This window comes from Pristis pectinata, chromosome 19 (genome assembly GCF_009764475.1).
Source record: "Pristis pectinata isolate sPriPec2 chromosome 19, sPriPec2.1.pri, whole genome shotgun sequence".
Taxonomy (NCBI): Eukaryota; Metazoa; Chordata; class Chondrichthyes; order Rhinopristiformes; family Pristidae; genus Pristis; species Pristis pectinata.
Window position 1 is genome coordinate 39,849,802 of NC_067423.1, and position 27,362 is coordinate 39,877,163.

At 47.5% G+C, this 27,362-nt stretch overlaps 1 protein-coding gene across 1 annotated transcript in view; it reads right to left on the reverse strand.

The window, feature by feature from the left end:
* Positions 1-27,362, reverse strand: part of LOC127580585 (uncharacterized) — a 155,433-nt gene that overhangs the window by 51,404 nt on the left and 76,667 nt on the right. Inside the window, exons 9-10 of the mRNA XM_052034172.1 lie at positions 25,196-25,321; positions 8,546-8,647 (exon numbers count right to left, since the gene is read on the reverse strand). Coding sequence (XP_051890132.1) covers positions 8,546-8,647; positions 25,196-25,321 — 228 coding nt within the window. The remainder of the gene's footprint in view (positions 1-8,545; positions 8,648-25,195; positions 25,322-27,362) is intronic.

The window sequence follows — 27,362 nt, forward strand, 5'->3', positions numbered from 1 at the left end:
GACCTTCAAGTGACAGAGGTGCTTGGATTCACTCCACGGTCCCTTAATGCAACTGCTTCATTCGTTACATGATTACAGATTATCCGAAACTCTCCCATTCCTTGTTCTCTGGATCTGTGGAGGGAAATAAACAGTCGACGTTTCAGGCTGAGACCCTTCATCGGGGCTGGAAAGGAAGAGGGCAGAAGGTCAGGGGAGGGGGAGGAGCACAGGCTGGCAGGTGGTAGGTGCGTCCAGGTGAGAGGGGAAAGGCAGGTAGGTGGGGGATAAAAGGGCGTGATGCGAGATCCAGCAGAGAACAAAGTGTCGGAGAGGTCCGTTGCAGGTCTGGGTGAGATTTCCAGCTTCTTCAGAATCTCTTGTGTCTCCACTGTGACATCTCTTCCAGGGACGCCTACCCTGAAGAAGTTCTGCTCCTCTCTTCGACGGGGGGGGGGGGGGTGGTTCTGTGGGACCCTCTCTCACCGCTCTCCCTCCGTGATCTCGGCTGCCCTCTGGCTCTTCCACCACGTTCTCGCCCAGACTTGCTTCGGCAGCCACGCGTCCGTCCTGGGCACTTGTCTCCGCCGCCATCTTGTGCCAGGTGTCTTCCAGCTCCGTTTCCAGGCCTCCCCAGTTTGGCCCCAACGAGGATCCCAAGTACCTGCGTCCCATGGACTGCTACTCCCTCCGCTTCTCCAGCTGGATTCTGCGTGGCACCCTCGCCGCCATGCGCAGATACCCACCGGCCCTGTCTGTCTCTGCCACAGCTCTAGGCCTTGCTCCTGGTGACCTGCCACGGACCTCTCCGACACTTCGTCCCCCACCAGATCTTATCACTCCCCATAATCCCCACTCCCCCACCCACCTACCTTCCCCCCTTTCCTGGACTCACCCGCAGCCTGTGCTCCCCCCACCCCTCCCCACCTCCCCCCCACCTTCTCATTCCGGTTTCTGCCCTCTTCCTTTCCAGTCCTGATGAAGGGCCTCGGCCCGAAACTTCGACTGTTTATTTCCCTCCATGGATGCTGCCCGACCTGCTGAGCTCCTCCAGCATTTCGTGTGTGTATTGCTCCAGATTTCCAGCGTTTGCAGAACCTCTTGTGTCTCCATTCGTGTTCTCTGCAGCTTTCCCGAAAATAAGGAGATATACTGGAGTCCCCGGGGGGGACAAAGGATCCCCAACCCGAAACGTTAACTGGTTCTCTTTCCTGAGACGGTGTCCATTACAGCATTTCATGTTTTTGTTGCAGACGCAAGACTCGGCTTCAGACTACACAGTACACCCCTCTTAAACAGGATCATAAGTTGGAAAGGGTGAAAATCTGAGGTATTTTTTTGCGAGGTGATGCTGGGGGCATGTATGATAAAAGTAACAGAGTATGCACGTGGACCTTCCCTTCTTAAGCATAGAAGTCTACATGTTAGTGTGTAACTATCAGTAGCCCACCAGACTTATGGACAGCTTCTACCCCACTGTGACAAGACGATTGAATGGTTCCCTTATACAATGAGATGGACTCTGACCTCACGATCTACCTTGTTGTGACCTTGCTCCTTATTGCCTACCTGCACTGCACTTCCCTGTAGCTGTGACACTTTACTCTGTACTGTTATTGTTTTTACCTGTACTACCCCAATGCACTCTCTACTAACTTAATGTAACTGCACTGTGTAATGAATTGATCTGTACGATCGGTATGCAGGACAAGTTTTTCACTGTACCTTGGTACAAGTGACAATAATAAACCAATACCAATACCAATACCAAATCCACTTCCTAGTCATGCTGCCACACTCTCGGATTCTCAATTCTACCTTTCTCGGTTATTCTGTTATTGTCACTTTAGCATTTCTTTTTGCACTCCTTCAGTTTGTACTACTGTACTTTGCACCATTCTGCTCTATTGCCCTCGTTGCTGTATCTATTGTTGTGTTTATTATTACCATGTATACTGTTTACTCTGTGAGCTTCACGCGAGCAAAGGATTTCATTGCACCCTATTGTATGTGACAATAAAGTAATCTGAATCTGAATTTGAAAATGTGCAGTTGTTTGGAGATTATTGAAGGTTGTTCACCTTATAGTAGAGAAAGTAAAAAATGATTTAATAGAGGTGGTCAAAATCGGGACAGGGATACAAAATCTAAAGGATGAAAAACTTGTTGTTGAGGCAGGAGCTTTGGTAACGAGGGGCCACAGATTTAAGGAAGCGAAACTTGCAGCATAATTGGAATGCACTGTTTGAAGGAACTGTAAAAACAAGTTGATAATAACCTTCAAAGGGAAATTGGATTAGTATTCGAAAAGAAAATAATTACCAGCATAAGGGCAAAGAGCATGGATTGAGTCTAATTGTGCAGTGCTTTGAAACAGCAAGTACAAGTGTGATGGGCTCAATGAGCTGCTGTTGCACTGTATCAGTCTACAATTCTAGGATTAGCTCATGTTTATCAGTGTTTCCTTAGGTTGCTAATGCCAACAGCCAGAACATGTCTAGATTTTCAACACCCCTGATACCAACATAAAAGCAAGAGATACATAGACTTTTCTGTGGAGCCCCTGTCAAACTATTTTTACTTTATCTGCTGTAAAATCAGATTTCAAATCATCTAGAGTTTTAAGAACTGAGATTCAAACTTGGCTTCAGACTAAAGAGCACTCGTCTTGACAGGACAGCAAGTGTCAAAAGGGGAATACATTTTTTGCAGTGAGGTGGAGCAGCAGTACTGTATGTAATAAAAATAACAGAATATGCACTTGGGGACTACGTTGGTGTGCACATTAGTCTGCATGTTAGCCAACCTGTGTCAGTGCGTGACTGTCTGCGTGTGGAACACTATTTTGTGCATATATCCAATACCAATTATGTATACGCAAACCTCCTTCAAGATATTTTATTGTATCACTGCTACCCTGGATTTTTTGGTGGAAGGCTACTCCTTTTATGGATTTTAAATCAATTTGCATTCACGAACTAATGGTCTAACTATTGACTACTGCGTGGCAAGGGGGGTGGGGAGAAGTGTGTAGAGTGGAGGAGGGCGGTGAAGAAATTCTCATCATAGAGTTGCATAGCATGGAAAAAGGCCATTCAACCCTAGGTTTCCATGCCAACCAAGATGTATATTCAAGCTAATCCCATTTCCCAGCACTTGGCCCATATCCCTCTAAACCCTTGCCATCCACATACCTGTGCACATCCTTCGTAAATGTATCTAATGTACCTGCCTCAACCACTTCCTCTGGCAGCTGGTTCCATATACCTACCACCCACTGTGTGGAAAAAGTTGCCCCTCAGGTTGTTATAGAACCTTTCACCTTTAACCTTCAAACTATCAGATTTGTAAGACAAGATCTCCCACGCACTAAGCCACACAGGCTATCCTTAACCAACCCCTGCCTTTCCAAATGTAAGTATATGTTATCCGTCAGAATGTTTTCCAGCAACTTACTTACCTTGTTCTTATATTTCATATTTTTTTTAGTAAATAACTAAAGATGGATCTGGGACAGGGGTGTAATTCGGAGAAGCAGAATAATTATCTGAAATTACAAGAAGGTCAAGTAATGCATGCTGGAAGTGTGAAAAGCTGGAATGGCCGATTATCTGAGATGGTTGAAGTTATTGAGTCCCAAGGCACTCAGTGTGACATTGCTCCTTCAGCTTACGTTGAGCTTTGTTGAAACAGTGTAAGAGACCAAAGAGGTTGGAGTGAATTAAAGTGACAGGCGACTGGAAGCTCTGGCCTTTGTCGACCACTTTACCTATTCTGCTAGTTGCAACCTCAAATAAACCTTCAATAGATTTGCCAAATATGATTTCCCTTTCAGAAATCCATTTGCCTCTGCCTAATCCTACTACTATTTCCTAAGTGCTCACTCCGTCACATCTTCAACAATCGATTTGAGCCTTTTCTGATGCCAAACTATCTTGGTCTATAGTTCCCCATTTTCTCTCTTACATACAGGAGTTACATTTGCTGCCTTCCAGTCAGCTGGATAGAGCGCATAGAAGATTTACAAGGATGTTTCTGACACTCGAGGGACTGAGTTATGGAGAGAGGATGAGCAGGTTGGGACTTTTTTCACCGGAACATAGAAGAATGAGGGGTGATCTTATGCGCACAGTCTTTTTCCCAGGGTTGGGGAATCAAGAACTTGAGGGCGTAGGTTTAAGGTGAGATGGGAGAGATTTAATAGGAACATGAGGGGCAACTTTTTCACCTGGATGGTGGTGCCTAGAAGGAATGAACTGCCAGAGACAGGTACATTAACAACATTTAAAATGCACTTGGACAAGTACACGGATAGGAAAGGTTTAGAGGGATATGGGCCAAATGCAGGAAAATGGTACTAACTTAGATGGGAATCTTGGTCGGCATGGACCATTTGGGCCAAAGGGCCTGTTTTCTATACGACTCCATGTGGGAACTGTTCTGGAGTCCATGGATGTCTGGAACCAGTGCATCCACTATCACCATCCCCACTTCTTTCAAAACCTCTTGCATGCAGGTCAGCAGGTTCTGGAGAATTATAGGCTTCAGTCCCATTAATTTTTCCAGTAGTAACTTTGTCAGTGACGCTAATTTCTTTCAGCTCCTCATCCACTCGAGACTTGTAGTTCTCCATTACTTCTGGGACAAATCAAGAGCTGTGTCAACTATTGCAGAGTGGAATGGTGTCGGGGTGCAGGACTTTGGCTGTCTGGACTTGGAGAGAACTGGGGTTATTCTCCTTAAAGCAGGAAAGACTAAGGGGAAATTTAATCAGTCAAATAATGAGAGTAAAAATAGAGAGCTTCTTCTAACAGCAGGAAGATTGGTAACCAGAGAAGGTGACTCCCAGAAAGAGTGAAGGAGCCATAGGGAAACTACTTTTAGCAGTCAGTTATTACAACCTGGAATGCAAGCAGCTTCAGTCTACATTTCAAAAGGCAACTGGATAAATATGTAGAAGGAGAATTTGTTTATAGTTTGGGGAAGGGGGAGGAAAATGAGACCAAATGGCTCTTTCAAGAGTCAGCACAGGTATGATGGGCTGACTGGCCTCCTTTTGCTCTGTATGATTCCATCCAGGGACCACACTGCGGAACTGGCACCTAACTGGCTCGTCGTTGGTCACTGCAACTTGTCCTTTCAGTGGAGGACCAGGCACCTTTTCGATCTTTCCCTCCTGCTCTTCACGAAATGACACTGCCCCAGTGTTAGACTGAACAGAGCTGGAAAGAATGACTCATCCTCAGAGAAAGGAATGATTTTGCACTGTTGATAACTTTGGACTAAACATGTAGAAAATGTGGAAGGACTGCCAAAGAATTGCAATGCAGTGTACCATACAAATGCAGCAGTGGAAAGCAGCCAAGGCTTGATCTGATTTCATGATCTTACACACTGATATAAACAAGAGGACTGGGGAGGACACTTGGAGAATTGTTTTCAAAGTATTTCAATGGTCAATTAATAAAATTGTTTAGAGCAGTTCCTGAGCTGAAAAATGTGCTCTATCTGATTAATCTGTCAGTGCTGAGGCACTATTTCAGTAAATACTCATCGGAAGTGCTTGCAGGTATGTACTACTTCTGCAGGTAGAGTTTGCAATCGTTATTTTCAATGTTAGTGCACTAAGGCTGCAAAATTGGGCTTGTAGAGAAAGTAATCTGTTCACCTGTAGCTCGGTGGGATCATAGAATCCTATAGTGCGGGGAGAGACCACTTTGGAGACAAGAAGGAGACAAGCACTTGAAAGAGCAATCCATTTGGTTCTATCGTCCTGTCCTTTCGTCAATCTTTGCAAAGTTCCACTTCCAAAGTTTATCCAGTGCATTCGGAAGGCTAAGATGGAGTTGCAACTCAAGCACAGATTTTTGTTGTGAATGTCGATGGATGGTGTCCTTGGTGAAAGAGTTAGTACAAGCCCACTGGGTGTATGCACCCAGTGCAGCCACGGTAGTGTAGCGGTTAGCGTAACGCTATTACAGCGCCAGTAACCCGGGTTCAATTCCGACCACTGTCTGTAAGGAGCTTGTACGTTCTCCTCATGTTTCTGCGTGGGTTTCCTCCGGGTGCTCCGGTTTCCTCCCACGTTCCAAAGACGTACAGGTTAGGAAGTTATAGGCATGCTATGTTGGCGCCGGAAGCGTGGCGACACTTGCGGGCTGCCCCCCCCCCCCAGAACACTCTACACGAAAAGATGTATTTCACTGTGTGTTTCGATGTACATGTGACAAATAAAGAGATCTTAGTTTATCTTATGTGGAATGGGTGGAACACGACATCAGTCACTGTACAGCACCAATCTGATCTCAGTGCTCCAGACAGTGCCCTTGACACACCCGAGCAGCTGAAAGGGCTCCCACCAGAATGTCCACTTAAAGGGACCGCCCACCTCTTGTAGGTTAGCGGTTGGCTGATTTTTTTTATAAACCATCCCTCTAACTCTACAGAAAGATGGTGCTTTCTACAGTTCTTCCAAAGTTTCTAATGTCTAGCGGGAATTGTGTGGCAGGTCCTGAAGGACATTTTGCTTATTGCAGTCTTTCACACAGAACCGGGATGCCCCCCCACTTCCCCCCCCCCCTCACCCAGACATTCACTTTGAAGTGCAGCAGGACTGGGAGAGTGAGCACAGGGCATGCAGGGTGGGAAGAGGGGGAGGAGGAGACAGAGTCTCGTGACAGAGGGTTGATGGCTGCAGAGTATAGAAGGAGCAACCCTCCTGCAACTCACTGAGGACCACTAGAGTTACACAGCATGGAAACAGGCCCTTCAGCCCAACTTCTCCATGCCCACCAAGCTAGTCCCATTTGCCTGCGTTTGGCCCATATCCCTCCAAACCTTTCCCATCCGTGTACCCGTCTAAATGTTTTTTAAACATTGTAATTGTACCTGCCTCCACCACTTCCTCTGGCAGTTCACTCCATTTACCCACTCCCCTCTGTGTGAAAGAGTTGTCCCTCGGGTTCCCTTTAAATCTTTCCCCTCTCACCTTAAACCTATGCCCTCTAATTTTAGACCCCACTGCCCTGGGAAAAAGACTGTGATCATCTACTTTATTTATGCCCCTCGTGCCCCCTTTATAAGCCTCATTAAGGCCACCCCTCAGCCTCCTTTGTTCCAGGGGAAAGAAGTCCCAGCCTATCCGGTCTCAAGCCCTCCAGCCCTGGCGATATCCCTGTGAACCTTTTCTACACCCTCTCTGGCTAGACAGGGTGAGGCCTCTGACCATCAGTGAGGAGGGCCCAATTGAAATATACGCTCCCTTCAGCAGTGACAGCTGCAGCTCAGAGCAGGGAAGGGACTGCATTGTCAGTGGATAGGAAGAAATTGTGGGAGAACCTCTGCCTCTGGGTCCTTTCACCCAGGAGCTGGAGATAGTTGGAACAACAGGTTTACCATGTACTGTCGCACTGTAGCTTGTCTATTCCAAGTGGGATACATACATTTGATTCTCTCTAATTCATGTTAAGCAAGCACAGCCAACAGGTGTGTTGCTCGGACTGCAGGCATTGACTGCCATTGACGGCACGCATGACTTTTCAGGGAACATGTGACTGGATTGCTCTACATCCCAAACTGCAAGGGAATCCTTTCCCTCAACCTGCACCATTCCCTATCTGTGGAGGTTAGCGTCCAGTATCGTAACACTGGTCATGATGCCCTCGTTGGGCATAGTCCCGGCCAGGTTTAATGCAGTGCCTCCAGCCAAATGCAGGAAGCCTCTCCTCCTTTCCAACTCCTCTCCCCCACGGCCTTTTTAATGCAACATCCAGAATGATTGCAGCCCCTTCTCTCGATGTCAGGGCAGTTTTCTATCTTTGCCGTGCAGGATTCATTTCCTGCACAATTCCAACATCTGGTCTGGCCATGGGCTGGACACGTGCAGCCAGCCAACGGCGTGGTTGGCACCGGCTCCGTGCCACAGTTTGACCTATCAGCAGGCAACCTGAAGTGAGACTGCCGCCTGCATTTCAATCAACCTGTGTGGGTGATCTGCCCATCAAGACCCCTCACCTGTTTTCAGTGCTGATCTAATATACCACTCAATAACTCTTCCTTTTAAAGTGGGAGTGTACCATTCACACATCTTGGCCAGCAATCCCATCTGCTGCTGAAAATTATTATTCAACTGTTTTCTTGCCACATCCCAATGTCCAAAATAAGGCCTTGAATTACTTTGAATCCTTCACAAAAGAATAAGTGGTCTACAGTGACATTTACATCCAACACAACCTTTCCCCTAGTTTAACTACCACTGATTTTGACATCGTTCAAAATTATATATTTCCCAATCAGATCATTACATTTATTAACTGATTAGTCTCCTGCGTCTTTTTACCTTTTGTGTGTGTGCCAGGTACTGATTTTCTTTCACCAAGTCCCAGGCTCCACACCATGGGGTGTTCTTGCCGATGTGTCCCTTTCCCTTTTTCAGTTACTGATCTTCCTTCTGCTTAACTACTCTGTGAATGATCTCAGACCTCCACCCCCGTCCATATGTTTTGTGCGGGAGTTCCTACAAAAACAATGACTATTCTAATCATCACTGAGAGGGTAGACCACTGACCTCTAACCTGGTTTTCAGCTCACTTATGTGTTGCTGATTCTTTTGCTGTTCACAGTTCAATTTGTTAACAACAGCAACTTTGTTTTCCTCCTCGGATAGCAGCTGTAAAAGAGTAAAAGTATAAGAGGTTTACGCAAAACAAGACCAAAGTTTTTAAGTGCCATTTTAAGCATCGCATGATAAAGAGTTGTCTGGTCCAAATTTAATGTAGGTGTTTGACTTTAATTGTGTTCCAATACAGTCATATTTCACTGCTGCGGTCTGCCATTCACTAACAAGGCCCAGATGCTGCTTGCAATATCTCTTGACCTTTTACATTGGTGCGCCACACTCCAGCTTGTTTTGTCATGCTCAGCATTGGGCCTTCTCCAATGATATCAATCCTGTCATAACACTGGGCATAAACCACACCCTGAGCTCTTATAATGTACGATGTAAATCATTTGTCAAACTGGGGTTCAAAGCTATAATAGTTATTTATCATACCATTGCGTCCCAATCCTGCTTTCTGGTGTTTTGTTAACCTTTTATAACATTTATTTTTGTACTGGCTTTAACTGTCTGAACTGAGTGTAACCTGCAATAGAATGCTCTTTTATGGTTTGGGTGTTTTACTGTTGCTTAATCCTAATCGTAGTCCCGAACTGTCCTTGAAATAACACACATTAATAAAGCAACCATTCACTGCAGTGCTTATTTCTACAATACTTCAGGAGTCATTGTACACAATAGCTGCTGCTTCACAGCGCCAGCAACCCGGGTTCGATCCCGACCTCCGGTGCTGTCCGTGCGGAATTTGCACGTTCTCCCTGTGACCGCGTGGGTTTCTTCCGGGTGCACCGGTTTCCTCCCACACCCCAAAGACGTGGAGGTTTGTACTTAGTTGGCTGCTGTAAATTGCCCCTAGTGTGTGGTTGAGTGGTTGAGAGGAATGTGGGGAGAATATAATTGAATTAATGTCGGATTAAGTGTAAGTGAGTAGTTGATGGACTTGGTGGGCAGAAGGACCAGTTTCTGTGTTGTATGATGCCACGACTGAGATATAGAGACACAAGAGATTGCAGATCTTGGGATCTGGAGCAACACACAATCTGCCAGAGGAACTCAGCGGGTCGAGCAGCATCTGTGGGAGGAAAGGAATTGTCACAGTTTCGGGTGAAAACTCTGCATCAGGACTAAGGCAGGGATTCGACCCAAAACGTCGACAATCCCTTTCCCCCCGACAGATGCTGTTCGACCCGCTGAGTTCCTCCAGCAGATTGTTTTATGACCGAGGTATAAACTGCCTTCTGCCAGCAGCCTCCTGAGGGATATTACACCATGTCTGTGAATTAGTTTGTATTTTTTCATGAGATGCTTCAACTAATTAGCTCCTATCAAACAAAGCCACAGTTTATTCAAGTAAACATCAGCTTCCCAACTATTCTAAAGAATTGGACCGATCTGTTCACAAAATGTGTTTTGATTTAGCAGAACCACAAGACTTGAATGATCTTTGAGGGGTGATTCACCCTCACAAGCTTCTGTTTGCACATAAGGTCCCCAATATCCTCCCAGGACAGGACAACCCCTCCCCCCTTGGTCACAAGATCACAAGAAAAAGGAGCAGAAGTAGGCCATTCGGCCCATCGAGTCTGCTCGGCCATTTCACCATGAGCTAAACTATTCTCCCATCTAGCCCCAATTCCCAGCCTTTTCCCCATATCCCTTGATACTCTGACTAATTAGATACCTATCAATCTCCGCTTTAAACACCCCCAATGATTGGGCCTCCACAGTTGTACGTGGCAACAAGTTCCATAAATCCACAACCCTCTGGCAAAAAGAAATTTCTCCGCATCTCTGTTCTAAATGGGTACCTTCTAATTCTAAGACTGTGCCCTCTTGTCCTGGACTCACCCACCATGGGAAACAACTTGAACGCCATCCACCATGTTCTAACCCTCCAGCCCAGGATAATGGGAACGTTAAGGGATTTTGCACGCTGATATTTGAACCAGAGTACAGTAAAACTTGATAGTCTGGCAGATTTCCCAGGTGTGGCTCCGATTAATACCCCAACAGACTTTAATTTCACTTTTATATACCAGTTACACAGTAGCATAACAAGTTTTCCAGTGAACCCAGTGAGTTTAATGTGAGCAGGAGATATACAAGTACTGGGTCCGGCTGCATACCTCACCCACAGTCTAGCCCCCAGTCCTGGCCCCACTCTGGACCCCCAGTTCCGGCTGCACCCCCTGCCCACACTCTGGAACCCCCCCCCCCCCCCAACTCACGTCCTGGACGAACGAGTGAGCCAGATGCTGAACCACAAGGACTTCTGAATAACCAGACACCGGATTATGGGAGTTATACTGTGTTAGCATTCGATCCGTGCACAGCGGTGGGACCTGCACTGACACACTCTGCAGTCCATCGTAAATTAGGTTTAGTGGTCTTTTATGGGGGGAGCATAGGCAGAGGAAGGGAATCTGGGGAATATGATGGTTCTTCTGGCCAGCACCACTAATTCCCGGCAGGAGCTTGTTTGGACAGTAAAGAGTCTGCTTCCAGATTACATACGGAAAATCTCCCAGCCTATCCCTTTGAAATCCAGCAACTGGCTTGCCTGCTGAGAGCACTCATATCTCCCCACTGTCAGGCTAGATTACAACAGGGAATACCCTTCAGAAGGATTTAATTGGCTGCAGATGCTGGAATCTGGATCAACACACAAGATGTTGGAGGAACTCAGCGGGTCAGGAGGCATCTATGGAGAGAAATGGACAGTTGACGTTTCGGGTTGAGACCCTTCATCTGGACTGGGTTTTCACTGAGTCCAGATGCAGGGTCTCGACCCGAAACGTCGACCGTCCATTTCCCCCCACAGATGCTGCCCAACCCGCTGAGTTCCTCCAACATCTTGTGTGTTGCTGCAGATTTCTTCTGCCTTATAAGGATAGAACAACATGTTATGGGCAGGCATGGTAGTGTAGCGGTTAGCGTTACGCTATTACAGCGCCAGCAACCTGGGTTCAACTCCAGCCGCTGTCTGTAAGGAGTTTGTACATTCTCCCTGTGTCTGCGTGGATTTCCTCCGGGTGCTCCGGTTTCCTCCCACATTCCAAAGACGTACGGGTTAGGAAGTTGTGGGCACGCTATGTTGGTGCCGGAAGCGTGGTGACACTTGCGGGCTGCCCCCCAGAACACTCTACGCAAAAGATGCATGTGTTTCGATGTACATGTGACTATAAAGATATCTTATCTTGTCTTGTCTTATCTTATATGAGAAAAGGAAGATATGATAGAGATCGATCCATTGCTTTCTCATCCTGGGGTGCTCTGCTTCCTGAGAGAATGATGGATATCCAGGTAAAACAGCAGACATAAAAACTTGCAGCTGAATTTCCGTCATACTGAAATGGATGAGCTTAGTTGAAGTTACATATTAACCTTTTAGTAACTCCGTCCCACTATCTTCCAAGAAATTCAGTTGCAACAAGCAGGGAACTCTTTTGAACTCTGGTCAGACCACACTTGGGGTATTGTGTTCAGTTCTGGTCACCTCATTATAGAAAGGATGTGGAAGCTTTGGGGACGGTGTAGAGGAGATTTACCAGGATGTTGCCTGGATTGGAGAGCATGTCTTATGAGGATAGGTTGAGCGAGCTCGGGCTTTTCTCTTTGGAGAGAAGGAGGATGAGAGGTGACTTGATAGAGGTGCACAAGATGATAAGAGGTTTAGATCGAGTGGACAGTCAGAGACTTTTTCCCAGTGCGATAATGGCTAACACAAGGGGACATAATTTTAAGGTGTTTGGAGGAAGGTATAAGGGGGATATCAGGGGTAAGTTTTTTACACAGAGAGTTATGGGTGCATGGAACGCACTGCCGGCAGAGGTTGTGGGGGCAGATACATTAGGGATATTTGAGAGACTCTTAGATAGACACATGAATGATAGGAAAATAGGGGGGCTATGTGGGAGGGAAGGGTTAGATAGATCTTGGAGCAGGATAAAATGTCGGCACAACATTGTGGGCCGAAGGGCCTGTACTGTGCTGTAGTGTTCTATGTTCTATATTCTATGTTCTATGAAGGGCAGTTCAAATACAAGGCACATCTCCACCTTCACAGAACAGCAGGGGTTGATAATAACTCCTGGGTGATCTATCATGTCTCCACCCTGCTGGAGAAAGAGTAATGCTCATCTGTGCTTTATTTCTTCCCAGTGGATCAGTGCCTACTGTGCTGCCTCTGATTAATTCGCTTCATTAATACTGATGTATTGTTGCCTGGCTGAGCACACATCTGAAAGCCACTGCGGTAATCTTTTGTCCAATGGACTAATATGCTGAGGGACTGAGCCAGCTGATAATAACTTACTGCAGCCACTTCTCCCAAACGTGGAAATCACTGATCAGAGCAGACAGAAGAACTGGACATTGGGACACTGTGGATGGTGCAGCTAATTAATCTTTGATGTCGGGTCTCCACAAGTGCCTCACAAGCTTTCAGTGGCTACAACCAGGCACTGATATATCCAGAAAAGGTATGCCACTTGGAGCAGGTGAGGTCAATGCTGTGTGAGAGGATGGGGGTGCGTGTGGGTCAATGAAAAGCCAGGGTGTTTTAACTCTTCCACCTCATTTAAGTGGCAGGAGCTGATTCCCTGACCAATTCCATCCGCAGGCAGACCAACGCTGGTGGACTTGGGGCTGACAGGCTGGTCTATTGTCAACTGGATGACGAGGGGGGCAAAGAACAGGGGGCTAACAGGGGCCACCAGGAAAATCCATGACCTGCCCTGCCTTCTCCCGGTCCTACAACTAACACAGACGCTCTGGCAGTTGACCCCGCTGCATATCAGCAGTTCATCCCACACAGGAACCTGGGGGAGGTTTTGCTAGCTCAAATCTCCGCCCTGGAGAAGTTGGGGCAAAGATTCACCAGTAGAGTTTGGGAATGCCAAGGGTTAAGTTACCAGGTTACACAGGTGGTTCATAACGTTCCCCCCGTGACTGCATGGGTTTCCTCTGGGTGCTCCGGTTTCCTCCCACATTCCAAAGACGTACGGGTTAGGAAGTTGTGGGCATGCTATGCTGGTGCCAGAAGCGTGGGCTTCCCCCCGAACACTCCATGCAAAAGATGCATTTCACTGTGTGTTTCGATGTATATGTGACTAATAAAGACATCTTATCTAGAAATATACTTTCTTCATGAAATGTGTACGTACGCAATGTAGTATAAATGTAATATATCACCATTCACAGCAGAAGGTAGGTCATTCCATTTGCTTAAATACATCAGCATCAAAGCAATCCTTTTTCACACGCATTCCATTATCGATATGCCCATGAGGTTTTAAGAAGGGTTACAGCCCCTCAGTATGCAAGGTCCGGAGCGTCTGAAGTTGCAGACCGTTCCCCACACATCCTCCGTTTCAGTGTGTCCCTCAGCAGACAGCCCTGAGCCTTGGAGTGTGCAGTCTGCAACACCCAGTCGTCAATGGTTCCTCCATTGGGAGACCAGCAGGTTTCAGCTAGACCAGAGTTCGTCTTTCACCGAGCTGCAGGTTATGTTTACCTTGGTGCCATTCCAGGCAATAAACTGTACAGCACAGACATCAGTGTTACACTGTTATGTGGGATGAACCTTGACAAGACCTTGGCATCCTCTTCTTGGTAATGGCACCCTCCAGTGGGTGGATAGCTGTGTTACCCCCACTGCGGCCACCTCAAGGGCATCGTGTGGTGGCACTGAGTCTCCAGCCATGTGTGAGGGATCTAACAGTGAGGGTCCTTTTCACCACCAGACATGCTTGGAGTTGTTTGAAAGTTCTACCACATTCAACCTAATGACTTTCAGTCTGCTTGGGGGACTATCCAACCAGATCTCCCACCTTCTTTTCCCACAGGGACTCCAGAACTTTCCACGTGGACCACTGCCAGATTGACTTGTGAACAAAGATGTTCTTCCACTCAAACTATTCTGTGAGAGACAGGCGGTACCGTACAGTCCAACTGAATGGAACAAGGGTCTCGTTGTGTACACTTTCCCCCACTTTTTCTGGAGATTTATACATTGTGGCACAGTGGTGCAGTTAGTAGACCCACTGCCTCACAGCGCCAGAGATCTGGGTTCAAATCTGACCTCAGGCACGTCTGTGTGGAGTTTGCATGTTCACACTGTGACCGTGTGGGTTTCCTCCGGGTGCTCTGGTTTCCTCCCACATCTCAAAGATATGCTGGTTGGCAGGTTCAATGCAGACACAAGAGATTGTAGCTACTGGAATCTGGAGCAACAAACAATCTGCCGGAGGAACTCAGCGGGCCAAGCAGCATCTGTGAGGGGAAAGGAATTGTCGACGTTTCAGTCCTGATGCAGGGTTTCGACCCAAAACGTCGATTATTCCTTTCCCCCCACAGATGCTGCTCGACCCGCTGAGTTCATCCAGCAGATTGTTTGTTGCTCCAGTTCGGTACATTAATTACCCACTGCTAATTGCCCCTAGTGTGTAGGTGACTGGTCAAATCTGGGGGGGGGGGAACGTGGGGAGAATAAAATGGGATTTGTGTAGGATTAGTGTAGGTGAGCGCCTGATGGTTAGTGTGGACTCAGTGGGCTCACAGACCTGTTTCTGTGCTCTATGAGTCTATTGCGTCTCTGCATACACTATCTATTTTGGATCTCTACGTGAAATTGAAGGTGGCTCAGGTGACTGCTACTGCGCCACGTCCAGTAACACCAAGAGCACCTCGCACCTGACGACCTGGTTGTTTCCTCCGATCAAGAGGGGGCACCATTCCCATAATACCAGCTTCTGGTTCACCCTCGTTGTACAGCGCACCCAGTTCCTGGTGCACGTCAGCCCTTCTTAACCATCCTTCAGATAATGGGAGCCAACAGCAAAGGGGAACAGAGGATGATAGAACAGTTTAGCATAGAACAGTCCCTTCGGCCCACAATATTGTGCCGACATAGCTAATCCCTCCTACCTACTGAATGCCCAAATCCCTCCATTTTCCTCTCATTCATGTGCCCCTCTTAAAGGCCCCCAATGAATTTGCCTCCACCACCCTATCAGGCAACGCATTCCAGGCATCCACCACTCTCTAAGTAAAAGACTTACCCCTCACGTCTGTTCTGAACCTACCCCCTCTCACCTTAAATGCATGCCCTCTGGTATTAGATCGCTCAATAATGGGGAAAAGATATTGCTTCTCCACCTTATCTATGCCCCTCATAATTTTATACACTTCCAACAGATCACCCCTCAGCCTCCGTCGCTCCAGAGAAAAGAGCCCAAGTTTATCCAGCTACTCCTGAGATCACATGCCCTCTAATCCAGGCAGCATCCTAGTAAACCTCCTCTGCACCCTCTCTAAAGCCTCGACATCCTTCCTATAGTGAGGTGACCAGAATTGCACGCAATACTCTAAATGCAGCCTAACCGGAGTTCTATAGCGATGCATCATAACTTCTTGACTCTTGTACTCAATACGTCATTGCCCAAGAACATGGCTCCATTCTTGCTGTGATTCACTCTGGCCTCCACTTCTCAGGCCAGTTCAAACTGATCCACAGCAACTCTGTGGGGGAATCCAGGACAAGAGCATTCGGGTTGATGTGAGTTGAAGTGTTGATGGTGGGAATCTGGAATCGTCCCATGGAAAGCTGCCGAGGTCGGTGGCTCAACAGAAAATTTCAGAACTGAGATCGATGGATCTTTGTCAGTGAGGTTATTAAGGGATATGGAATGAAGATGGGGAAGAGTGAGTAACAAATATCTGAGAGCTCTCAGGGTTTGTTCCAGAGTATTGTGCAGTGTAAGGAAGCTAATTTATGTATAATTTATGTTCTGTGTGTTGTCTGTACTTACGTGCCTGTGATGCTGCTGCAAGCAAGTTTTTCATTGCACCTGTACCTCACCGTACTTGGACATATGACAATAAACTTGACTTGACTACAGAGGTTCTGAGGACATTACATGGACCCTGGATCACTGCTGATGGAAAGGGTGCCTTTCAAATGATGACTTTCATGCCTGTGGTTCTCAAACTGAGCTTTCCAACATAAACAAGGGTGCAAATAAGTTCAAGTAGCTAACCCAATGCAGATTGGGTGACCACTTTGTCGAGCACCTTCACTCCGTCCGCCACAAGAGCAAGGATCTCCCGGTAGCCACCCACTTCAATTCCACATCCCACTCCCATACTGACACGTCTATCCGCGGACTCCTCTACTGCCACGTTGAGACCAGGCGCAGGCTGGAGGAACAACACCTCATATTCCGCCTTGGGAGTCTCCAACCTGATGGCGTTAACATCGATTTCTCTAACTTCCGGTAACCCTACCCCTTCTTTTTCTCCCCCCCCCCCCACTCCTTTGTCTTCCCTTATTCCTGTGGCTCCCTTCCCCTGCCTTGATAATCTGCCCATCTCCTCCCCTCCCCTCCCCCATCCTTTATTCCATGGTCCACTGCCCTCTCCTACCGGATCCCTCCTTCTTCAGCCCTTTGCCTCTTCTACCTATCACCTCTCAGCTTATTACATCTCCCCTCCTCCCCCACCCACTACCTTCCCCCTCTCACCTGGACTCACCTGTCACCTGAACTCACTTATCACCTGCCTGCGTGTGCTCCTCCTCCTCCCCCTGCCCCCCCACCTTCTTATTCCGGCTTCTGCCCTCTTCCTTTCCAGTCCTGATGAAGGGTCTCGGCCCAAAATGTCGACTGTTTATCTCCCTCCGTAGATGCTGCCTGACCTGCTGAGTTCCTCCAGCACTTTTTGTGCATTGCTCCAGGTTCCAGCATCTGCAGAATCTCTTGTCGCCTCAGGTAGCTACAGCACCTCGAATACACGTCATGGTAAGTCAAATTACATTCCACACTTGGGACTGGCGTGCTGTTCCAGAATGAGTGATCTGGTTTACAGCTGGAGAGAGGAAGGCGCTCAGCTTCAAATCAGGGTGAGCAGAGGCTGAGCAAGTATAACTACAGCAGGGTGTGCATGGAGCAGCTCCAGCTGAAGCATCACAGCCCTCTGAGAGGCACAGAAAGGTTTTAATTATTTTCTGCATTCTTAAATCTTATTTGCAAATAGCTGAGCTCAGCAGAACTACCTTCAATTTTGTAACTCAAGTGAACTATTACCGATGTCTGGCACCTGCATTGCAAATTGCAGAGATTGAGGCCAAGTATTTGATTTTTTTTTGCTTTTATTTTCTGGGCCTGTTTGACTGCTGCTCATTAAAGGAATGGAATTTAGCCTTGGAGAGTAATGAAACCCTTACTGCATTGCCAAGGATTTACATTTGAAAGCTTTACTAAAACTTGCTTGTTCACAGGCACCACTTCCACTTTATGGGTACTTTTTGGATTATAATTTGGTTCGGAGAGGGAACAGTCAGAGATTATTAACCCAAAAAAAAGGGCCTTGTAACCAAAGCAGTTGGGACGACAGAAGATCATCCAAACGAAACAGAAAATGCTGGAAACACACAGCAGGTCCATAAGACCATAAGACAAAGGAGCAGAAGTCGGCCATTCGGCCCATCGAGCCTGCTCCTCCATTCTATCATGAGCTGATCCATTCTCCCATTTAGCCCCACTCCCCCGCCTTCTCACCATAGCCTTTGATGCCCTGGCTACTCAGATACCTATCAATCTCTGCCTGTGGTTCTCAAACTGAGCTTCGCGACATAAAAAATGGTGCAAATAAGTTCAGGCAGCTAACCCGATGCAGGTTGGGTGACCGCTTCGTTGAGCACCAGGTCAGGCAGCACCTGTGGAGAGGGAAGCCAAGGTATCATTTCAGAGTGTTGACCTTTCATCAGACCTCGAAGGGTCATTGGTCTAAAATGTTAACTCTGTCTCTCTCTTCACAGATGTTGCCTTAACCAGTGAATAAGCCAGCTTTTGTTTATAAAAATGAACTGTTTTCCAGGGAAAGACATGGGATGAGATATGGTGTTTTGGTCAACTATGTTCAAGGAACTTGCCCTGACAATGTAGCCAGTCTTCTGGATCTCTCGGTGATGCGTATACATTTGAAGAGTCCAAACACATTCTGCTGTTCTCACCACCCATCCCACCCCACCCTCCCCCACCCCACTCATTGTGCAGCTGCAGCCTGTAACCAGAGGAGTCTCAGAGACAGATACATGCAAAGGTCTTCAAGGAGAAAGATATCAGATATGAAATAATGGTGGAACGGGTCTGAGAGCCTGAATAGTCTTCTGCTCCTGTGCTCCTGTTGGAAAGGGGTAGGAGGTCATAATTTGGGAAGCAAATGGAATTGCAAACTTTAATATCCATTTCCTCGGGACTATTACTGGTGTAGGTTTTGAGGGTTTATTGCCATTTATTTGTCAGGATTTAAACTGAAGTTTAAATATACAGGTCCCTGTTTCAGGGGCATTGGACCAGCTTCTTATTCTCACCAGTGTACAACTGTCTGTAACCCAGTTAAAATCTGGACCACTAACCCAGCCACTTGCACGTGCAAACTAATTTACACCTCGTGCCTCTTTGAGTATCAGACTCAGTAAACTTGCAGCAGCAAAAAAATCCACCGGAGGAACTCAGCAGGTCGAGCAGCACCTGTGGAGTGAAAGGAATTGTCAATGTTTCAGGTCTAAAACCCTGCATCAGGGCCTGGGTTCTGGTGATCTGGGCCTGAAGCAGGGTTTCAACCTAAAACATCAACAATTCCTTCCCCCACCACAGATGCTGCTCGACCTGCTGAGTTCCTCCAGCAGATTGTTTGTTGCCTCAGATTCCAGCATCTGCAGTCTCCTGTGTCTCAGTAAATTTATATTTGATGAGATCAGGTAAGATTTCTTCAAAGGCACATGTACATCGAAACACACAGTGAAATGCATCTTTTTGTGTAGAGTGTTCTGGGGGCAGCCCACAAGTGTCGCCACGCTTCCGGCGCCAACATAGCATGCCCGCAACTTCCTAACCTGTATGTCTTTGGAATGTGGGAGGAAACCGGATCACCTGGAGGAAACCCACGCAGACACGGGGACAACGTACAAACTCCTTACAGACAGCGGCCGGAATTCAACCCGGGTCGCTGGCACTGTAATAGTGTTACCCTAACCGTTACACTACCGCGTCTACCCATATTGAATCTGTCAAATCAAAAATTATGCCCTTAAAATAATTTAGGATGTAAGTGGAATTGCAAACTTCAATATCCATTTCTTCAGTGCTATCACTGGAGTAGGTTTGGTGGAACAATAGCGGTTTATTTGTACAGGCCCATAGTTCAGGCTTCCCTTAGAAGCAGTTACATATTTATTAGGATCACCATGTTCCTGATCCAGGTATGATTATTGCCAGATTATGATGAAAGGTCATTAATGTACTGTGGCTAACCATCCTTGCCTTTACAGCAGCCACGGTAGTGTAACGGTTAGCATAATGCTATTACAGCGCCAGCGACCCGGGTTCAATTCCAGCCGATGTCTATAAGGAGTTTGTACGTTCTCCCTGTGTCTCTGTGGGTTTCCTCCGGGTGCTCCAGTTTCCTCCCACATTCCAAAGATGTACGGGTTAGGAAGTTGTGGGCACTCTATGTTGGCACCAGAAGCGTGGCGACACTTGCGGGCTGCCCCCAGAACACTCTACACAAAAGATGCATTTCACTATGCGTTTCGATATACATGCGACTAATAGAGAAATCTTAAAAGTATCTTCTCCCTGCTAAATCACTGAAAATGCCTTGGGAATTTTACAAGTTAGTTCTTACCACTATCTCTAACTTCTTTGTCCTCAGGTTATTTGCCCAGTCACCCTTGCAAATGCTACTCTGTCCCTCCGAGTAACCGCCCAGCAAACTAGAGGCACCACAATGCTTCACTTTCTGATCAGTCATGAAGGAAGCTCTCCTGCAGTAAGTGAACAAGGATCCCTCAACTTGTCCCACGCCTTGATAAATAGCAGGACCATATCACGAGACCGGTGCTGCACAATACATCAGTCACTAACCACATGTGGCTAATTGGGAATCCAGATGTAGCCAAGAGCACTTCTGATTAATCAATAAAACTGAGTAACAGTTGGACCTGTAATCTCAGTGCATAGTGAACATGAGTCAACCTTAACCTTTTTGCGTTATTGATCATAAAACAGTGAATGAAAAGCAGTGTGCAACTGTTTTTTGTGTGTTCTTCGCTTCCCCTCTCACTGAAAGCCAGGAATTTGTTCAGTAAACAGATCAGTTTGAAACACATGGCTCTTGTGTTGTCTGAGTGTATATGAGGTGTTTTCTGTTAAAGTCTATGTGTTGGGTTAAACATTCTTGATAGTGTAACCTGTGGCTTTTTCTATCAGATGTGTCTGATGCCAAAATAAAGAATGCTTGAAATTTTTCATTTACAAACTCATTATGCAATGAAAAAGACCCCCAAATATTTATGTGAACAAATATTTCAGAGGAAGCCAAGATTTTATCATGTATTGGTCTTCCTCCAACAGGATCCACGACACAGCCCTGCTTCCTTACAAACATAGAGCAGGAGCAACACCTGGGAGACTGTTCTGTTACTCAGTAAGATCCTGGCTGAATTGAACCCCAACCCTTTCCCTTCCAGTTCCCAAATCCCTGGATTCCTTAATCCTTTCGAGCAGCACAGTGGTGTAGCTAGTTGAGCTGCTACCTCACAGCACCAGAGACCTGGGTTCAATCCTGACCACAAGTGCTGCCAGTGTGGACTTTGTACTTTTTCTCGGTGACTGTGTGGGTTTCCTTCCCTGTCCCAAAGATGTGCAGGTTGGTAGGTTAATTGTCTGCTGTAAGTTGCCCCTGGTGTGTAGGTGAGTGGTAGAATCTGGGGGGGGGGGTGTGGGGGAGTTGATGAGAACGTGAACAGAATAAAAAGAGGGAGTAAAATAGAGTTAGTATAAAAGGGTGGTGGATGGTCGGCATGGACTGGATGGGCTGAAAGGCCTGTTTCTGTGTTGTGTCTTCCTCAGTGCCCTGAAATCTGTCAATCATGGTCTTGAACATTCTCAATGGTCGGGTATCCAGCAGAATTCCAAAGACTTCCAAGGATGTCTCCCAGATAACACAGTGATGCAGCTGGTAGTGCTGCTGCCTCCCACCCTCATAGATCCAGTGACCTGGGTTCAACCCAGACCTCCAGTGCAGTCTATGTGGAGTTCACCTGTTGTCCCTGTGACCATGTGGGTTTCCTCTGGGTGTTCTGGTTTCCTCCCACATCCCACAGATGGCCGGGTCAGTCGATTAATTGGCCGCTGTTAATTGCCCCCAGTGTGGAAGTGGGTGGCGGTGGCAGAATGGGGAAGGGGGGGGGGTTGTGAATGAATGTGTGAGAAAGGACAGGTCGCAGGGAACTGAGTGGGGATGGGACTTCAGAGGATGGCTCTGAAAGCCGAAGTAGATTCAACAGCCTTCTTCTGCATCGTAAGGTAATATTAAAGAGAGTCTGTGATTGAAAACACCAACCGCCAGGCTCAAGGACAGCTTCCATCCCGCTGTTATAAGACTCCTGAACGATAAAGATGAACTCTTGATCTCTCAGTCTACCTCATCATGGCCCTTGCACTTTATTTGTCTACTTGCACTGCACTTTCTCTGTAACTGTAACACTATATTCTGCATTCTGTTATTGTTTTCCCTCGATGCAGTGATGTACAGAATGACCTGTATGGATGGCATGCTAACAAAGCTTTTTGCTGTATCTTGGTGCGTGTGACAATAATAAACCAATTACCAAATCCTCCACTAATCCCATTTTCACAGGGTCAGAGCATCATATAGCACAGAGACAGGCCCTTTGGCCCAGCCTATCCATGCTGGCCATCATGTGCCCATGCAGACTAATCCCATATGCCAGCACTTGGCCTGTTGCCTTCTATGCCTTGGCGATTCAAATGCTTGAGAGGGCACTCCCTTCGGCACTGTATCCTGCTTTGTTCCAGTGCTGTAAAACCTGCAGCCCCTTCCTGACATGCCCCAAGTGTTGTTTACCCCGCACCTCTCTGCTTGCTAGCTACTCTGCCTCCCAAGCCAGTAAAGGTTTTGGAAGTTAATTCCGTGCTGAGCCTTCACCCCACCCTCTCTTTATAGCTTCATCTCGCCCCCACAACCCTCCAAGGGTTTTGTGCTCTACCAGTTCTGCGGCCCAGATTCCCTCCAGTATCAACACCGGTGCCCAAGCTGTTAGGCTGCTTGGGCCCGAAGCTTTAGAATTTCCTCCCTAACCCTCCCTAAGTCCCTCCCGCTTCCTTAAAATCCACGTCTTTGAACAAGCTTTCGGTCACTTACTTGAAAATGTGGCCTGGTGTTCCACGTGATTTACATCCCCGGGAAGCACCAAGGGACATTTGCAACACTAAAGACACTAAACAAATGCAACTTGTTGTTGTTACGTCACGCCTGATTCTGCACCAAATGCACTCTGCGCCAACAGCAGTGTGAATATAGAGTGGGCCCTCAAACCTGTCTGAAATGGTTCCTGCAAAAGAAGCCTCAACTTTAATTTAAAATGATGACCAACTTAAGAGGAATTTTCTGTGATTTGTACCTGAAGTTGCCTCTTCTGAAACTCTCCATGTTAAAAAGTTAGAATCTCTAGCATACCTTTAGTCTGATTTCAGTAAATAATTCATGTTACCATCTTATATTAAAAATATGGACATATATATAGACGATTTGTTACTTCTAACAGTAAAATAACGCAAGATAGCTGAATGTTAGCTGCTAACTCACAATCCCATGTTATGCGAGGCCAACAGTTAGACATTAGAGAGGTTCTTTGTCTCCCAGACAATAACCCTTAAGTGTGAAGGCTCTACTGACTCCAGGGTAAGGCAGGTGAGCTTTCCCTCTCCCCACACTCCACACCAATCACACCAGCTCAGACACCAACTCCAGACTTGGACAACAGCTTACCGGAAAAATACACAGGCATATGATCCGAAACCACCTCACATCAGGACCACTGGAGATGCATCACTAGGGCCACGATTTCAGTAAGATAATAGGTCAAGGCCATGGCTGTCACTTCTATAAAAGTCTGGGTTGTGTTGTACTCAATTTGACCCACCATTCAGTCTTGATCCCTGCACTCTCCCCTCCCTTCATTCCAACCCCGAAGAGATGCACACGTTCAATTCTCCTGGGATGGCCCATCCCCAAGTGAAGCAGGGAGACATTGATAGCTCCGGTGGCTGCTGGGCTTCAGGTGGTGTGCTGCCGGGCTCCCATCACTGGAACCTTCTGACAGCCTTTGATGGAGGCGGACACCCAAGGCGGAGCTCACCTTCTGTCAGACTTGGCACTTTGCAAAGGCTTTTAAATGCCTCTGATATTCAGAGTTACTTTAACAAGCTTTGAAAATTGCAACGTTAAAAAATAATAGCTAGGGCAGGCACGGTAGCGTAGCGGTTAGCGTAACGCTATTACAGCGCCAGCGACCCAGGTTCAATTCCGGCCGCTGTCTGTAAAGTTTGTACGTTCTCCCCACGCCTGCGTGGGTTTCCTCCGGGTGCTCCAGTTTCCTCCCACATTCCAAAGACGTACGGGTTAGGAAGTTGTGGGCTTGCTATGTTGGCACCGGAAGTGTGGCGACACTTGTGGGCTGCCCCCAGAACACTCTACGCAAAAGATGCATTTCACTGTGTGTTTTGATGTACATGTGACTAATAAAGAAATATCTTAGCTTTTTAATTCTTTCAAAAACATATATAATTTAAATAATAAAACCAATTAAAAATAAATAATTTATTTTGTTTCTGTTGATTGTTTCTTGTTGGGGATCAAAAGATACCCAAAGGAAGTGCAGGAGGAACATATCAATCACAACCTAGCCAGATGGCAGCATGGGCTAGAGGGGCTGAATATCCTCTCCGTTTTCAGCATGCCACTTGGTGTGGTGGACTGCTTCATGCCTCCTCCTCCTCTCACAAAGCAGTTCTGATGAAGGGTCTCCAACCTGAAACATTAAATCTGTTTCGCCTTTCACAGACACTGCCTGACCTGCCGAGTATCTCCACAGACACCGCCTGACCCGCAGAATATCTCCACAGACACTGCCTGACCCGCCGAGTATCTCCACAGATGCTGCCTGACCCGCCGAGTATCTCCACAGACACTGCCTGACCCGCCGAGTATCTCCACAGACGCTGCCTGACCCGCCGAGTATCTCCACAGACGCTGCCTGACCCGCCGAGTATCTCCACAGACGCTGCCTGACCTGCCGAGTATCTCCACAGACGCTACCTGACCTGCCGAGTATCTCAACAGACACTGCCTGACCTGCCGAGTATCTCCACAGACGCTGCCTGACCCTCTATCTCCACAGACACTGCCTGACCTGCCGAGTATCTCAACAGATGCTGCCTGACCCGCCGAGTATCTCCACAGACGCTGCCTGACCCGCCGAGTATCTCCACAGACACTGCCTGACCCGCCGAGTATCTCCACAGACACTGCCTGACCTGCCGAGTATCTCCACAGACGCTGCCTGACCCGCCGAGTATCTCCACAGACACTGCCTGACCCGCCGAGTATCTCCACAGACGCTACCTGACCTGCCGAGTATCTCAACAGACACTGCCTGACCCGCTGAGTATCTCCACAAATGCTGCCCAATCTGAGTATTCCCGGCATTCCCTCCTTGGCCCCCTCACTAACCTTGTCTTGCAGCATTTTAATCTCAGTGGTCAGGTTGTTGATATGCTGGCGAAGGCACTGGTTTTCCTCCTGAATTTGCTCCAGCTGGATCCGTTCCTTGTTCAGGCACATGGTCAGGTCCATCACCTGTGGGTGAGAATTAAAGCAGAGATGGGAAAGGGTGTGTGACACAATACCTCATCATTCCAAGCAGCAATAATCTTCCACAGGTTTTACATTTGGCACCCTTACAGATCTCCGATCATTGCCTTGAGGGAAAGGTAACGGGTTCAAAACTTGTGCTGCACAGATATTCCAGTGGAGTACAGACCGAGTGCTGTACTGTCCAAGATGCCATTTTTCAACAAGTTCCAGTCAGCTTCTTCAAAAGGTCCCAAAGCCAATATTCAAAGAAGAGTAATGGTGTCCTCCCACTGTATCAGCTTCCATTTCTCCCTTAACCCCTTTCAATGTAACCCAGAGTAACTGGGCACTTGTCCCCACCACCAGTCCCCTGTGATTACAGAGTACCATAGAACCATACAGCACAAAACAGCCCCTTCAGCCCACCATGTTGTGCCGTCCATCAAACCACCCTCACACTATCTAACCCTTTCCTCCCGCATATCCCTCTATCTCACATTCCTCCATGTGCCTATCCAACAAACTCTTGAACCTGTCCAATGTATCTGCCTCCACCACCACCCCAGGCAGTGCATTCCATGCACCAACCACTCTCTGGGTGAAAAACCTCCCCCTGACATCTCCCCTGAACTTCCCACCCATAACCTTAAAGCCATGCCCTCACATCTTGAGCATTGGTGCCCTGGGAAGGAGGCACTGGCTGTCTACTCTATCTATTCCTCTCAATATTTTATATACCTCTATCATGTCTCCTCTCATCCTCCTCCTTTCCAGTGAATAAAGCCCTAGCACCTTAAGCCTCTCCTCATATTCCATATGCTCTAATCCAGGCAGCATCCTGGTAAATCTCCTCTGCACCCTCTCCAACGCCTCCACATCCTTCCTATAATGCGGCGACCAAAACTGAACACAGTACTCTAAGTGTGGTCTAACTAGAGTTTTGTAAAGCTGCATCATCACTTTGCGGCTCTTAAACTCAATCCCGCGATTTATGAAAGCTAACATCCCATAGGCCTTCTTAACTGCTCTATCCACCTGTGAGGCAACTTTCAGTGAACTGTGAATATGAACCCCCAGATCCCTCTGCTCCTCTACACTGCCAAGTAACTGGGCACTTGTCCCCACCACCAGTCCCCTGTGATTCCAGAGTAACTGGTTTGTATTCACTCTCTCCCACCCTCTCCACTGCCAAGACTAACTTCCTCAGTTCCGATCAAGGGTCTCTGATTTGAAACATTCACTGTTTCTCTCTCCACAGATGCTGTCTGACCTGCCAAGTGTTTCCAGCATTTTCTGCTTTTAAAACTGGTTTGTGTTGTTTGCTACAGAAATAAAGGACTGCAGATGCTGGAATCGAGATGAAAAACACTATGATGCTGGAGGAACTCAGCAGGCCAGGCAGCACCCGTGGAGAAAAGCAGGCGGTCTACGTTTCGGGTCAGGACCCTTATTCAGGACTGAAGATAGGAAAAGAGGAAGCCCAATATACAGGAGGGAAAAGCAGAGCAGTGATAGGTGGACAAAAGAGGGGAGGCGGGGTGGGCACAGGGTGGTGATAGGTAGATGCAGGTAAGAGATAGTGATCGGCAGGTGCGGGGGAGGAGGGGAGAGCAGATCCACCGGGGGATGGGTCACAGGTAAGGAGAGAGAGGGAAAAACAGGTAGAAAAAAAGGGCTAGGAAAGGGAAGAAGAGAAGAAGCGTGGTGGTGGGGGGGTGGGGGGGGTGTGGGGAAGGGGGGGTGGGGATTACCTAAAGTGGGAGAATTCAATGTTCATGCCGTTAGGCTGCAAGGTTCCAAGATGGAAAATGAGGTGCTGTTCCTCCAGTTTGCGCTTGGAATTCTCCTGGCAGTGGAGGAGGCCGAGGACTGACATATCAGTGACAGTGTGGGAGGGGGAGTTGAAGTGAATGGCAACAGGGAGATGCAGGTCGTGGTTACGGACGGAGCGCAGGTGTTCTGTGAAACAGTCACCTAGTCTGCGTTTGGTCTCACCAATGTAGAGGAGGCCACACAGAGCACCGAATGCAGTAGGTGATACTAA